Raw genomic sequence first — 14,583 nt, 5'->3', positions numbered from 1 at the left:
ATCAAAGTTTATAAGTTATGTTTTAACATACCCATAGTCTGCTAAAAATGGGTATATATATATATATATATATATACACACACACATACATATATATATATATATATATATATATATATATATATATATGCCCACAAGTCAAGTTCTTTAAAAAGTCTTTAAAGGAAACTTCCTGAGCTAAACAGTTTTGCTGTTCTTCCAGTGAGTGGTGAGTTGGGGTGCCTGAGAATTATGTTCCGGGCCTGGTAGCACACTTGATAGCAGGATCTGGCTCCCTCGCCATTGTTCAGAGGCACAGCCGTCTGTGCTTCCCTGCTGCATCATAATGCTTGTCTCAAGTTTCAGAAGACACATTTGGCAGCCTGGTGGGACATTGCCTGAACCCTTGTCTCAAGCTGGGTAAAGTACACAATTGGAGCTGAAATCTCAACATAAATTTTAAATGATTTCAGAGAAAAAAAGACCAACTTATTGTCAGTGAACTTTACTGTGATCCCAGCAGTAGTAATCTTTTTTCTAAAACAGTAGGTGATCTATTGCCAGGTATCCTGCCCAGTTTATTAGTTGGCACTAAAATAACATAAATTAATTAGCAGTTTATAGTGCAAACTCAACAAAAAGTTCATGAAGTGCTATTTGGCTTTTTTATTTTTTTGGCTGAATCTTGATTAAATTTTCTAAAAATTTAAGCACAAATGCATACTGTCTTAAAAAGTGTAATGATATTCTTCCATTTAATTCACTTGACACTGGGGTCTATGAGCTTGATGCTATACTAGGCGAATTTCTTGGATCTATCCTACAGATTTTATTATTGCTTTCTATGGTAATTTTTGCTGCTTACAAAGTTTATTTTCAGCCATGAAGTGCGATAACCATTGATTGAAAGCCATGAATATAGAGAAGCTGAGATAAAGGCTGAGTTTTAGTATTTGCTTGTTCTAGGGCCTGACTCTGTGTACTAGCACATAAGTAGCTTAGCGTGTGTATGTGCGTGCCTGCGTGTCACTGTGGAGGTGTGTACAAGATAGACAAAGCTACTGTCTTTCCTAATGTTAGCGTCTCTTCTTAACTTCTCTGCCATGCATGAAGAAGAGATAAAGAGATATTCAGGAGAAGTCAGAATCAGTAGCCCACACACAACCTCAACAGGACAGGCCTGAGTTTCCCAATTTTAAGGTCTCTGTGTAGGATCAACTGTGTGTCCCTAAGCCCAAAGGACTAAAAGAATTTCCTTCATGAAGCCCACAAATCCCCCATGTATTTCTCAGGGAGAAAAAGACAAAAGATTAACATTCTGATGTCATTTTCCGGTAACAGTGACCTGGTAACACCTTTCCAAGGACCAAGCAAGTGGGAAGACTGATTGCTAAAGAGGGAGGAGCCCATCCTGATTGGACTGTACCCTACATTTTTAGGGAAGAGGACCTTGTTTTTCCCCATTTATCTCCAGTGCTCAGCACAGAGTAGATATTTATTAACTGCTTGATAGATACATAGTTAAATAAATGAATGAATCCACTCTTTCCTGCCTTTGCTTGATTTCCTTTCTTCACTGTGTTCTTTCTCTTCTCGCCTGTTTTCCTTTTCATTTATAACTTTCATAATTGTGGATTCCTTCCTATGGAGTGGACCTGTCATACCGCATGAGCTCCTTGCTCATGAATACTGATGTCATTCACTGCCCCCGCCCACTCCCTGTCCTTAGAGCCAGAAATGAGTCTGAAACATTACAGCCAACAGGCTTGTGGACTAACTTACGAAATTAAACACTGAAAATTAAAATTATTTAAACAAGATCAAGTCTACAAATCCAAAGTGTTGAGATTATTTAGATTAGTACTCCCTAGGTCTAATTTTTTTTCTTTGTGGGATTTTAAGTCTTAGTGAGAAAATTGGCTTTTAAAAGCCACCAGCCACCATTAGGGTATTGCTTTTGGAATACTTGACCTAAAGATTTTTTTTTATTTAAATAGCATAGCTAATGTTCTTATATTTATTGCTACCTAATTATTTTACAAAATAAAATGTTATACTTCATTTTCCCCAATATCTATGAAGGTACGATTGGATACAACCAGCGAAACAGAATCGATACGCTCATGTATCTGCTGGCTTATCCACAAAAACCCATGGTTAAAACAAAAACCATTGAGTTGATAGACTTTGAGAAATTGCCAGCCGGACAGAATGCAACAGTTGCCGTGATGAGTTACAGCGGCTATGATATTGAAGATGCTCTTGTTTTAAACAAGGCCTCCCTGGACAGAGGTGAGCACATTCTCAGGGCTCTAACACCAGCACTGCTTCTTACCAGGCGAGGTATGGGGGGTCAGTGTAAAAGTCACTCTGTCACCAAGTCAGTGGCCATTCAAGTGATTGAAATCTTACAGTATGCAAACAGGAGACAGCTGCATTTTGGTGTTGGCTTTTTGCTGTTTTTAATGACTTGTATTGAGATATTGTGTTGAATATACTACTACAGGATCTTCCGTTCATTCTTTTTTATTTTCTTGGTGACATGAGACAGTTTCTCAAAGAGAAAATATAAAAGTCTGTTTATTTTCCAGGAGGAATTGTATGAAGTAAGTTTTTAAAAATATATCTAATAATACACACATATCAACAAACCTGTCTGAGAGGGCAGTAGCAATATCCGGATGGGAAAGACTTATTTATTGTGTATCTTAACCTTATAATCTATTATACTCTTTTTTTAAAAGAAATGACAAAAATTAAAATCACATGTACACGCACCCTAGCTTGTAGTTTTTGCACATTTCTTTCTCTGCTTTTTTGTCAGTTTACTTTCACAGGCCACCACTTTGTGGTGTGTTAGCCATTACCTGATCGCGGTCTGACTTCTCTTTTCATGATCTGTTTCTCTTTTCCTCTCTGGCTTCCCCACTATGCCTTACCCTTCCCTCTTAGTAGTTGCTAGGCAGCCATAATAGTACTCCTAGACATGTGTCATTGGTGTTAATGTTGGCTGCACTTAATTTATGCCTCTTTTTTTTCCTCCAAATGACAACAGCCATGCTTTAAAACTAGATGTTTTCCTTTCTGATTAACTAGTAACGTTTATGTGGAAATCGGAAGACTTTGTGATGTCTGTCAAAAACTCTGCAACACAATTTAATGATCTGAGTTCACTGTCCTCTTTTAAGCTGCCATCTGTAAATAAAATGACCGTTTACACTCAGAAAAACACTTCTCAATTTCATGCATTTCGGATTCACACAGCACTCTGTGAGTTGCAGCTGATGGCTGTAGTATGACATTTCAAGATCACGTAATGATTCCCAACCAGCTTGCTCTGGTTTATTATGGCCATCCACAGCGCAGTAGGAGTCATGATGACTAGGACTCGCTCGGAGACGTGTGGATTGTCTACATTCTCAGCTGCAGATTTATTCCATCCCACAGTCACCTTCTAATTTTAAAAGTTATCTGAGGACACTGAGATTTTATTTAGGGATCTCCTTTTACCTGATTGATTCTCTAAAATCACATTCTCAGGTTTCTTGAAAGAGTTCCACTTCTGGTTAAGAATTATAAGTGAAGGATTTTATATCTGTGCATTTATTTTATTAGGAATAACTGCCACTTAATCCCAAGACATTTTCCTATCTAAATGAACTCTTACATGGCTCATTGTGTCTTGAGATTAGAGAGAAAATCCAGCTTAAAATAGCTGTTTGTCAAAGAGAAAAGAGAAAGCAAAGCAGCCAAGAATATTGGTAATAACATTTAGTTTTGAAGGAAAATGTTGGTTCATTTGGCTAACTCTGCAAACAATGTTTTTTTTTTTCTTTTAGTGATTTAGTGGTTGAGAGTTTTGCTCCTCCAAAGAGATTTATACTATCTACTTAGCTTCTTTTTTAATTATTGGGAGTGGTCATTCTACTCCTGAGGTATAATCCCACCCCTTTTAATTTTTTATTTTGAAACAAGGCCTTGAACCTGTGAATATCCTGTCTTAGCCTCCCAAGTATTAGGATTACAGGCTTGTACCATTGTGCCAAGCTTATTTTGCAAACACACACACACACACACACACACACACACACACACTCATATTTTTTATTGTTGGTCTCAAGGCTTCTCCCTCATCCACTAGACAAATAGAATCTAAAACTGTAATTAAAGTAAGCTGATCTTTAGGGCAGAGGTAAAGTATCTCTCCCATTAAAATCATTTGATTACATCTTTTGTTTTCTCTCTTTGGAGATAATTTGGGGTTTTTGTTTTGTTTTTTCTTGTTTGTTTTGTGTTGGTACTGGGTATTGAACCCAGCGGCATTCTACCTCCAAGCTACAGCCCCAGCCCTATTTTTTTTTTTTTTTTTTTTTTTTTTTTTTTGGTGGTACTGGGGTTCTTGGAAGCCCTTCTACCTCCAGGCTTACACTCCCAGACCTATTTTTACATTTTTATTTGGAAACAGGGTCTCCTAAGCCAGCGCACGCGGCTGGCTTTGAACCTGCACGATCCTCCTGTTTCTGCCTCCCAAGCACGGGGATTACAAGCGTGCGCCACCACACCCGGCCTATTTTTTATTCTTTATTTTGAAATGGTCTCACTATGTTGCAAGGGCCTCATTGAGTAGCTGAGGCTGGGTGTGAACCTGTGATCCTCTTCTCTCAGCCCTCCAAGTGCTGGGATTATAAGCATGTGCCACCACACTGGGCAAATTTGTTATTTTTTGTTGGTGGTGGTGGTTGTCTTTTTTGGGACTACCCATAATTGCCAAAATCAGAAAAAGAAAAACTTTCCAGGGACTTAGCAGAAGTTACGCATCAAAAGAGTGAGTACGAAGAATCCCAGCTTGGTAGTTGGTGGAATTGGTCTACTCTCAGCTCTGCCACCAACTTAGTGGAGGAGCTTAACTTCTTAACTTCTCTGTACCTCACTCATATTGCCCACAAAAAGAGGGGTTAAGCCAAGTGTTTTCTAATTCTAATATTCTGTGGTTGTGAGTTCAGAATGAATCACAGCATCACTCTTAGATTCCTGTTACTTTCCTCCAGCAGGGCCAGGTAGAGTCCATGCTAAAATGGCTATAGCTATTCCAGTGTTTGTTTATATGGCCAGTGAGGGTTCTGAGCCATTACTTGAGGTAATCAGATTGTTGTTTGATTTATGCCAGCCCCAGCGTATCCAAATGTAGATCAGGTCTGGGTGTTGGGGAGGGTGAGGTCAGGGGGCGGTTGGATATCACAGTCTATGTTTTCTTACAGCTCTGTTATCACTGCTAGTTCCAACCTATTTTGCTTTCATTTTAGGCTTTGGGCGTTGCCTAGTATATAAAAATGCTAAGTGCACATTAAAACGATACACCAATCAGACTTTTGATAAAGTGATGGGGCCCATGTTGGATGCTGCTACAAGGAAACCCATCTGGCGACATGAAATTTTAGATGCGGATGGTATTTGTTCTCCAGGTAAAAATCTTTCTAAAAAGAAAGAAATTTTAATGTATACTATTTGAATAATGGAAGTTATCCCACAATATTTCTGAATATTTGGTAAACAAAGCAGAGGAAAAAACACCAACCTAAAGTACTGCTATATAGATTCAACCAGTATGGTTGTTTTCCATGAATTTCCTGCTATTCTTTTTTTCTCTGTGTTATGTTTTTAACATAGTAGTAATCTATTCTAATTATAACTTTCTAGTTACAATTTTAAATCTTAAAAAAAGCCACTTTAAGGAAATGTTTAAAATAGATTGCATCCCTGCATCTACACTGGTATTATTTATGCATTTTGCTTGTAGACTACTTTATTTTTATTTATTTGTGGTGTGTGTGTGAGTGAGACTAGGGATTGAACCCAGAGGCATTCTACCCCCATGTTCTACCCCCAGTCTTATTTAGACTCTCACTACTTGCTGAGGTTGTCCTTGAACCTGCAATCCTGCTATCTCAGCCTTCCAGTACTGGGATTACAGGCATGCACATCCCACACCTGGCTTTTAGACTGATATTATAATCTTCTTTCCCTAAAAGATGTGACTCCATTATAATTACAAATTGTTGATGAACTTATAGATGCCCCTGTGGGTTTTAACAGGCTAGTGTGGGAGACTGACTTTTAGAAGATCACACATAAACATGTCAAATTATAATCAGTCTAAGGAATCATGAAGGTAGCTCTGAGGCCATTGTATAGCAAGAAGATTTGACCTAGTTAGGAAGATCAGCGTAGCTTTCCCCAAGGAGATGAGCTGAAGTCTGAAGGATACGTAAGCATTAGCCACTAAAGAGGGGCAGAGCATGTGTTCTAGACAGTAAGGAAGCTTGTGCAAGTGTACCAGAGCTTGGTAGCTGAAGGATCTGGAGAGAGTACAGGGGAGTGTCTTGTGCTTAAGGCGGGGGGGGGGGGGGGGGTTGGGAGGGGCCTAGGTGAGGCCTCCCAGCCTGGAGCTGTCTTCATTATGCTCCCCGAAGCCCAAAGCAGTGGCAGGATCACGTGCGTATTTGAAATAATCATTCTGCTTGAATGTGGAGACAGGATGAGACAGCACAAAATAAAGGTCTCCCAACCGAGCACTCTGTGGCACATCAGGTGCCATCTATACAGCCTAGCCTAGCTATGCTTAGACCCTAGGTAGTTAGTGCTCTATTGAGCTGTGGCTCCCCTCATTCATTCTGCTTTTGTTTCATTGAACCAAGAAGCATTCTAATTCCAAACTATACCCTAGCCCTATTTTATTTAATTTATTTATTTATTTTTGCAGTACTGGGGATGGAACCCAGAGGCATTCTACCTCCAAGCTATTTCCCCAAGCCCTATTTTTTATTCTTTATTTGGAAACAGGGTCTCACTGACTTGCAAAGGACTTCATTAAGTAGCTGAGGCTGGCCGCAAACCCGGATCCTCCTGTCTGAGCCTCCCAAATGCTGGGATTACAAGCGTGTGCCACCATGCCCAGTTTTATTTATTTATTTATTTATTTATTTATTTATTTATTTATTTATTTATTTGGTGGTACTGGGGTTCCTGGAAGCCCTTCTACCTCGGGGCTACACTCCCAGACCTATTTTTACATTTTTATTTGGAAACAGGGTCTCCTAAACCAGCGCACGCGCGGCTGGCTTCAAACCTGCGCGATCCTCCTGTCTCTGCCTCCCAAGCGCGGGGATTACAAGCGTGCGCCACCACGCCCAGCTTTATTTTTTATTTTGAAACGGTTTTGTTAGGTTGATAAGAGTCTTACTACTTGCTCGAACCTGTGATTCTCCTGTCCCAGCCTGCCACATACTGGGATTATGAATGTGTGCTTCTGTGTCTCTCACTCTTAATGCTGGTCATTGAGGTTTGGAGAGTAAATGCCGAAGCAAGCACTGGATCTTTGAGCTTACCATGCAGAGGTCAAAGCTGCAATGGGAATAGCATCAAAAACAAAGATTATTTTGATGATCTTACTTCCAAGTAATGGTAGTAACTTTTTCATTTTGAAATAACTATAAATAAAAAATGGTCCAAACACTTTTAAGAAAAACAATTGTTATAGACCCATAAATTAGTTATTTTAAATGTTATTCACACTTGTTCCTAATCTGTGATTTTTAAAAATTTATTTATTTTTTTTAAATATTATAGGAATTTATCCAAAATTAACAATGATAATCTCACATAACAGATTCATTTGTCTGATATCAAACTTTTGATCACTTAGAGATAACATTTCAATATTTCTGTCTTGTTTCTTTCTTACCAGAGGATATTTTTTCTTTTCTTTTTTTTTAAGGTGAAACTATCATACTGTTTTTTAGAAAAAAATCTATCCTAACATGAAATATGAACTCTAAATACCCAAAACAATCTCAAAAAAGAACATGGCTAGAAGACGCACATTTTCTGATTTCAAACCTTGTAAAGCTACAATAATCAAAACAGTGTAGTACTGCTATAAAGGCAGATATATAAACCAGTAGAGTAAAATAAAAAGCCTAGAAATATATTCTTTCATATATGGCCAAGTTATTTTTGACAAGGTTTCCAAGAACATTTGGTGAAGGAAATAATAATCTTTTCACTAAATATTGTTGAAAAATAATAATTACATGAAAAAGAATAAGATTGGATTCTTACCTAACACCATATACAAATACTAACTCAAAATAGATAAAAGACCTAAATGTAAATTTTAAGACTATAAACTTTTAAAGAAAACCTGGGTCATAAAACTTCACAACATTGAAATTGGCAGTGATTTCTTGGCTATGATTCCAAAGGCACAGGCAACAAAAGAATAAACAAACTTCATAAAAAATAAAAAAATATTGTACATCCAAAGGCAATGTAAACAGAGTTAAAAGTTACTCATAGAATGGGATAAAATATTTCCAAATGCTATATCTGAAGGTATATTAATATTCCAAATAGAAATCCTAAAAATTAGCATCAATAAAAGCAAACAATACAATTTAGAAATAAGTAAGAAACTAAAATTGATAATGAATCTCCAAAGATTTTTATATGACCAATAAACACATGAATATCAACTCATCATTATTATAATATAACTAATCATTAAGAAATACAAATAAAAACTATAGTGAAGTACTACTTCACATTTGTTAGGATGGCTACTTAACTGAATTACTTTGCTCCAGCCCTTTACCTTGAGTTTGTTCCTATCTTTACTTGTAAAGTGTGTTTCTTGTAAGCAGCAGATGGAAGGATTCTGGGTTTTAATCCATTTTGCCATTTTATGTTTTTTTATTGGGGAATTGAGGCCATTTACATTCAGTGTGATTATTGAGAGATAACTTTTAATTCCTAACATGTTAAGATTTTATTTCTGTTTGAAATACTGTTTATTCTTATTTGCTTAGTTGTCTGCTGGATGAAAAATCTTGTTTCTCTAGTTCTGGTATGTATTACCTATCTTTGAGTATTTTCTCTAGCGCTGGTTTTGAAGACATAAATTCCTTCAGTTTCTGTTTGTCATGGAAGCTTCTTATTTCCCCATCTAATTTGATAGTTTTGCTGGGTAGGAAATTTTTGGCTAGAAGTTGTTTTCTTTCAGAGTTTGGATTATGTTACTCCAAGGCCTTCTGGCTTTCATGACTTGGTTTGGGATGTCTGGAGTGATTCTAATTGGTTTGCCACTGAATGTCACTTGGCCCTTTGTTTTTGTTGCCTTTAAGATTCCCTCCTTCCACATTGGTCATTTTGACAGTTATGTGTCATGGGGAACCTTTTCTCTGAACCTGTCTAAAGGGAGTTCTATAAGTTTCCTGGACCTGTGTATTGACCTCTTGCTCTATGGAAAAATTTCTGCTATTATTTCTTTGAAGATATTATTGATCCCTTTGGTTTCACCTTTTCCCTCCTCTATTCTGATTATTCTTAGGTTAGCTCTCTTAAAATGGGCCCATATTTCTTCAATGTCAGATTCCTGCTGTCTGATTTTTTTTCTAAGTTATAAATTATGCGTTCATTTTTTGAGTGATCCTCTTCTAGGAGCGAGACTCTATTCTCTATGTGGTCTAATCGATTGTTTATTTTTTGAATTGATGCCTATACTTCAATGATTGCATCCTTTATGTCTTTTGGACTTTTTCTAAATTCTTTTCGAAAGTCCTGTATTATTTCTACAGTTATATTCCTGATTTGATCTTCTGGAGATCTCTGAATTTCTGTGTTACAGGTTCTGATATTATGGGGTTGTGGGCATTCATTGCTCTATTGTTTCTCTTTCCCATGATTTCAGAAGTTTGTGCCTTTCTGGGTTCTTCCTTGGGTCACCATGACTTCACTTAAGGTGCTCTGGATCTCAAATTTGTGTTAATCTCAGCTGCCACTACTCCTTTACTGGGTTGTATCTCAACGTCTTAGACCCAGGGAGTTAATCGAGGCTGCGGGAGACCAGGAGGGTGCCAGGCTGGGTGTTTTCCCATAGGGAGCTGCGACTAGGTGTGGTATCTCTGCCACCACTACTCCTTCACTGGATTGGACTGCAAAATCTTAGACCCAGGGAGATTATCAAAGCTGCGCAAGTCCCTGGGGGTGCGGTGCTGGGATTTCTCCTGTAGGGCCACAATTTCACTTATGGTTATTGTGTGCACTGATCTGGAGTTGTTGCGGGTGTGGTGAACTCGCCACCACTGCTGGCAATATGGCACCACTTGTCACGCCCTCGGCCGTGAGGCTAGCGTATTTCTTTTCTGGTTTTGAGCTCCATTCTGAGTCCCTGGAAGGCGTGATGAGCTTGGCCCCTGGGAGTTTCAGGCGTTCTTTGTGCTGAAAGAACTGCTGAATTACACCCAAATGATCCGCAGCTGCTCACTTCAGCTCCTTGTTTACCTTTCCTCTCGAGCCTGGTGCTGTGAGGCAAAATGGTGCTGGCAAGTTTCTGCTGCCACATTGTGGGCTGGTTTCTTTTCTGGTCCCTGGTTGTTCTTCTAGTCTTATTTTTCTCTGTCCCTTATGTTTACATTTTTTATTTCTCTGCTGATAGTGTTTTCTGGCTATGAAAAGCACTGATTTTGTGGCAATAGAGATCGAGTGGTAGCAGGACTCATAAATGCTGCTTTTCTTGGTCGCCATGTTCCCGGAAGACTATGGTTTTTTTTTAATGACTTACAAAATTACATGGGAGCCTTGTTGAATTCTAATTCTCACTGCATGGATCCATTTCTTTCTTCCTTGAGTGGATTTCCTTAGCCACCTCTAATCATGTAGTTTTATGCTCCAGTAGTCTTTGCATTCTACAAAGATGGTAATAGTATGACTAACACACTTCTTTTTCTTAGGTGAGAAAGTAGAGAACAAACAAGTACTTGTCAACAAGTCCATGCCCACGGTGACTCAGATTCCTCTGGAAGGAAGTAATGTACCACAGCAACCACAGTACAAAGATGTGCCCATAACGTAGGTATTGGTTATGTCTTGGTAAGACATAGGTTAAAAAAAGAAAAGGATGAGGGAAGTTTTAAGTTAGGTCATGGAAAGTTGAATAAGTAGAGATAGGAATTTGGTGCTGTTACTTGTCATGAAAACAGCATGGCATAGAAGATAAAAGTGAGCTTTGGGATTATACAGACCTTAGAACCTGCTCTGCTGTGAGATACGGGCTAAATCACTACGGTTTCCATGTGGCAGGAACAGTAAAGTGAAGGGTACATGGCATAAAAGGGCCCCGTTTTAGAGGGTCTGTACAGCTTGATGCTGGTAGGATGTGGAGGAATTGGAAATTCATTGTGTAGAGAGTATTACAATCAGCTTTGTGTTTAAACAATAATGAAACACACTGGCCACAGCATTGGTGTCGCCAATATAGTAGAGTTTGTTCTGCTTCAAGGGCAGGTTGTATTGTGTGGTAATCTCATTTAGATAAAGCATTGACACTTTTTCAGTTTAAACTCTAGTATTCCTCAACTGTACAATGAAAGAGACTTGTTAATCTCTTAAGTTTCCTCCCAGCTCTAAACTGGGAAACACAGTAGGGTGAACCAGTGGTAGCCTCCACTGTGGAAACCAGATTAGGAGAGGAAACATGCACTAACCCAGGCACCTCGGCTAACTGGCAGGGGTGACACGGGAGAATTGGGTTGCTGAGCCAGTTAAGGGATAGAGTGCTGATGAAAGCCAGAAGCCTTGCCCACAAGACCCTCACCCCGAAAAGTTTCAGGAACTGCTGTGATCTCACCGCTTCCATGAGCACTTCCATGCCTGGCACTGTTGTGGGCATTTACACGTTAGCTTAGTTGATCCTACTGCCACCCATGCACTGTGTTCCCAAGAGCTCATTAGGAAGATGTGGAGACGGAGGTGACTTCCCACGGTCACAAGCTGCATGCGGCAAAGGCAGGATTAGGTCCCCCAGAGTGCAGCACCAGAGCCCCCTGAGCACTGTGCTGAGTTCAGCAGAGTTGGGTGGGTGACGCATGCAGTTCACCTGGGGACACCAGTGCTGAGCTCCACAAAGCAGAAAGCTACTAACGCTGCCCAGGTAGCTGTGCCTGGGGACTCTCCTCTGTCTCAAAGGAGGGATGTCTTTCTGTTCAAAGGCCCCCTCTCCTCTTCTGGATCCTTCATCATCTTTGCTCTTTTCAGAGACCTTATTCTGTCATTTTGTCCACTATCCTCCCACATTTTCAACCCGTTTTCTATTGCTTCCCTCCCTGCCGTTAAAAAGGCAATCAAGGATTTCTTACTGTAACAGCTCTTGCTGGACCCTGGGCTCCTTTCTGGCTGCCATTCTTTCTCTCTTCCTTTCGTGGCGAAGCCCCTTGGAAGTCACCTCTTCCTCTCCTTTGCCTTCCACTTGCCCTGCCCTGGAGACCAGCCTCTTGCCGCTTCATCCCAACGAAGTGGCTTCAGAAGAGGTTGCCAGACACCCATGTGTCTGGTTCATTTCACAAGTGTTTTTGAGCACAGACAGTATTCCAGGAAGTATTGTAGGTGCAGCCTGGTGAGGGAAGACAGAGGCCACAGGCAAGCACTGAGGGGTCAGAGAGGCCAGTTAGATGTCCTCGCAGTCCCTGTCCCATGGACTCTGTCTCTCTTGTTCACTTGGACCCTGGTGCCTGGCACAGTGTCAGATAATGCATGAATTGCATGTGACCCCTCTGTCACCTCACTCATCACCAGCAGGCCTCTCCCCTTGACTCTGGGACCTGCTTTTGCCTGACCCTCCTGCCAGTCTAGGTGCTCATTCTCTGCCTCCCCTCCTGCCTGCCCTGGTCCTGGCCAGTCACTTTTGCACCCTGTCTGGATGTACTCTCCTGCTCCCAGAAATCGGCCCCCCACCACATGCGTTGAGCTGATGATGTCTGCTGGATAGAAACCTTCCTGGTATCAGCTCATGCTAGCCCTTGGACAGGTCAAGGATGCCAAATCTAGACTGAAGTCATCTTCTTCCCTGCCCCAGTCCTTCAGGCCGCTCCACCTGGGTAAAGGGCACCAGCCCCCAGCCTGTCGCCAGCAGCACAGACCTGGCTCCTTCCTTCTACCTACCTCCTTTACCCATTCAGAGTCCTGCAGGTTCTGTCCTCCTCCCCTCCCTGCTGCTGTGAGTTCCAGCCCTCCGCGCCTGCCTGGATTGTCAGTTATGGTAACTGTTCACCTGCTGCTGGGCTCATACCTCTCCACCCATCTATTAACTGCCTGAATGGTTTTTCTAAATTAATTGCCCTTAGATGTTGCTCTCTTGTATAAGTGGAATATGACTCTGAATGACAGCATTGCCCGTGGGAAGGCAGGACATCGGGGACCGGCCTCCATCCTTGGCACCTCCAGTGTGCCTGGATACCATCCTTCTCTGGGACTCGTGAATTTGCTCAGGCCACTCCCCTGCCTGGTCAGGGCTCACCTCCATGCCTGCCCCTCCCTGCCAGCACTGCCATCCCAGCCCCTCGCACAATTGACTGCTGCCTCCTTGGGCCACTTGGTCTCCATGTTATTGGAGTCATTACCACACCATCCTCTTCTCTCCTGCAGGGCGAGCTCTTTGTGCAATAACTGTATCCACTCAGTGTCTCTGGGTCCAGAGCCTGCAAGGACCTGACACTTAGTAGACTCTTAATAATGCCTGTTGTATGAAAAACAGAAAGAGGCAAAGTGTGTGGGGGGAAAATGAAAGATGAAAAGCTAAATAGACTTAAACTATCACAAAAGTGGTTAGGCACTAGAATTGGGCTAGTGGGCTAAACTCCACCTCAGGTCCGCTCCACAAGGATGTGCCCTTAGCAAGTCACTTAAGTCTCATAAGCATTAGTTTTCCCTGTCTGATGAGGAACTCAGCATGGGACTGTTGTGAGGATTAAATTATGCTCTCCCTTCCTCATAATACATAGGACTATAAAAGGGGAATGGTGAAATTTAAATTTATTGGGGTTTTTTTTTTTTTTTTGGTGGTACTGGGGTTCCTGGAAACCCTTCTACCTCCGGGCTACACTCCCAGACCTATTTTTATACTTTTTTATTTGGAAACAGGGTCTCTTAAACCAGCACAGCTGGCTTTGAACCTGTGCGATCCTCCTGTCTCCGCCTCCCAAGCAAGGGGATTACAAGCGTGCGCCACCACGCCAGGCTAAAATTTAAATTTAATATTAAAAACAAAAGCTGGGCCAGGTGTGGTGGCGCACGCTTGTAATCCCCACACTTGGGAGGCGGAGACAGGAGGATCGCGCAGGCTCAAAGCCAGCCATGCTGGCTTAAGAGACCCTGTTTCCAAATAAAAATATAAAAAGTAGGTGTCTGGGAGTGTAACCCATTGGTAGAAAGGTTTCCAGGAACCCCAGTACCGCCAAAAAAAAAAAAAAAGAAGAAAAAGCTGGTTTTCAGAGCCCAAGATGAGAATGTCAGAACATTTTGCAGTAGGATTAAATGTGCTATATAGGTGATAAAATCACAAAGGACATTCTGAAAAATTTATTTTGGTGACTTTCTCTTAACATTAGTTACAAAGGAGCAACAGATTCATACATAGAGAAGGTGATGATATCTTCCAACGCTGAAGATGCTTTTCTGATCAAAATGCTGCTGAGACAGACGAGACGTCCCGAGATTGGAGACAAATTCAGCAGTCGTCATGGACAGAAAGGTAAAGTGTGTCATTTCTCAACT

At 40.9% G+C, this 14,583-nt stretch overlaps 1 protein-coding gene across 1 annotated transcript in view; it reads left to right on the top strand.

Annotated features, from left to right (window-relative positions):
* The window catches only part of POLR3B (RNA polymerase III subunit B), a gene marked incomplete at both ends in the record, with an annotated part of 141,272 nt that overhangs the window by 91,403 nt on the left and 35,286 nt on the right, over positions 1–14,583 (top strand). Inside the window, 4 exons of the mRNA XM_080705137.1 lie at positions 2,062–2,271; positions 5,283–5,441; positions 10,767–10,884; positions 14,418–14,560. Coding sequence (XP_080561263.1) covers positions 2,062–2,271; positions 5,283–5,441; positions 10,767–10,884; positions 14,418–14,560 — 630 coding nt within the window. The remainder of the gene's footprint in view (positions 1–2,061; positions 2,272–5,282; positions 5,442–10,766; positions 10,885–14,417; positions 14,561–14,583) is intronic.

This window comes from Muscardinus avellanarius (genome assembly GCF_963383645.1).
Source record: "Muscardinus avellanarius genome assembly, chromosome: 11".
NCBI lineage: Eukaryota > Metazoa > Chordata > Mammalia > Rodentia > Gliridae > Muscardinus > Muscardinus avellanarius.
This window is presented reverse-complemented; position numbering and strand designations above follow the sequence as displayed.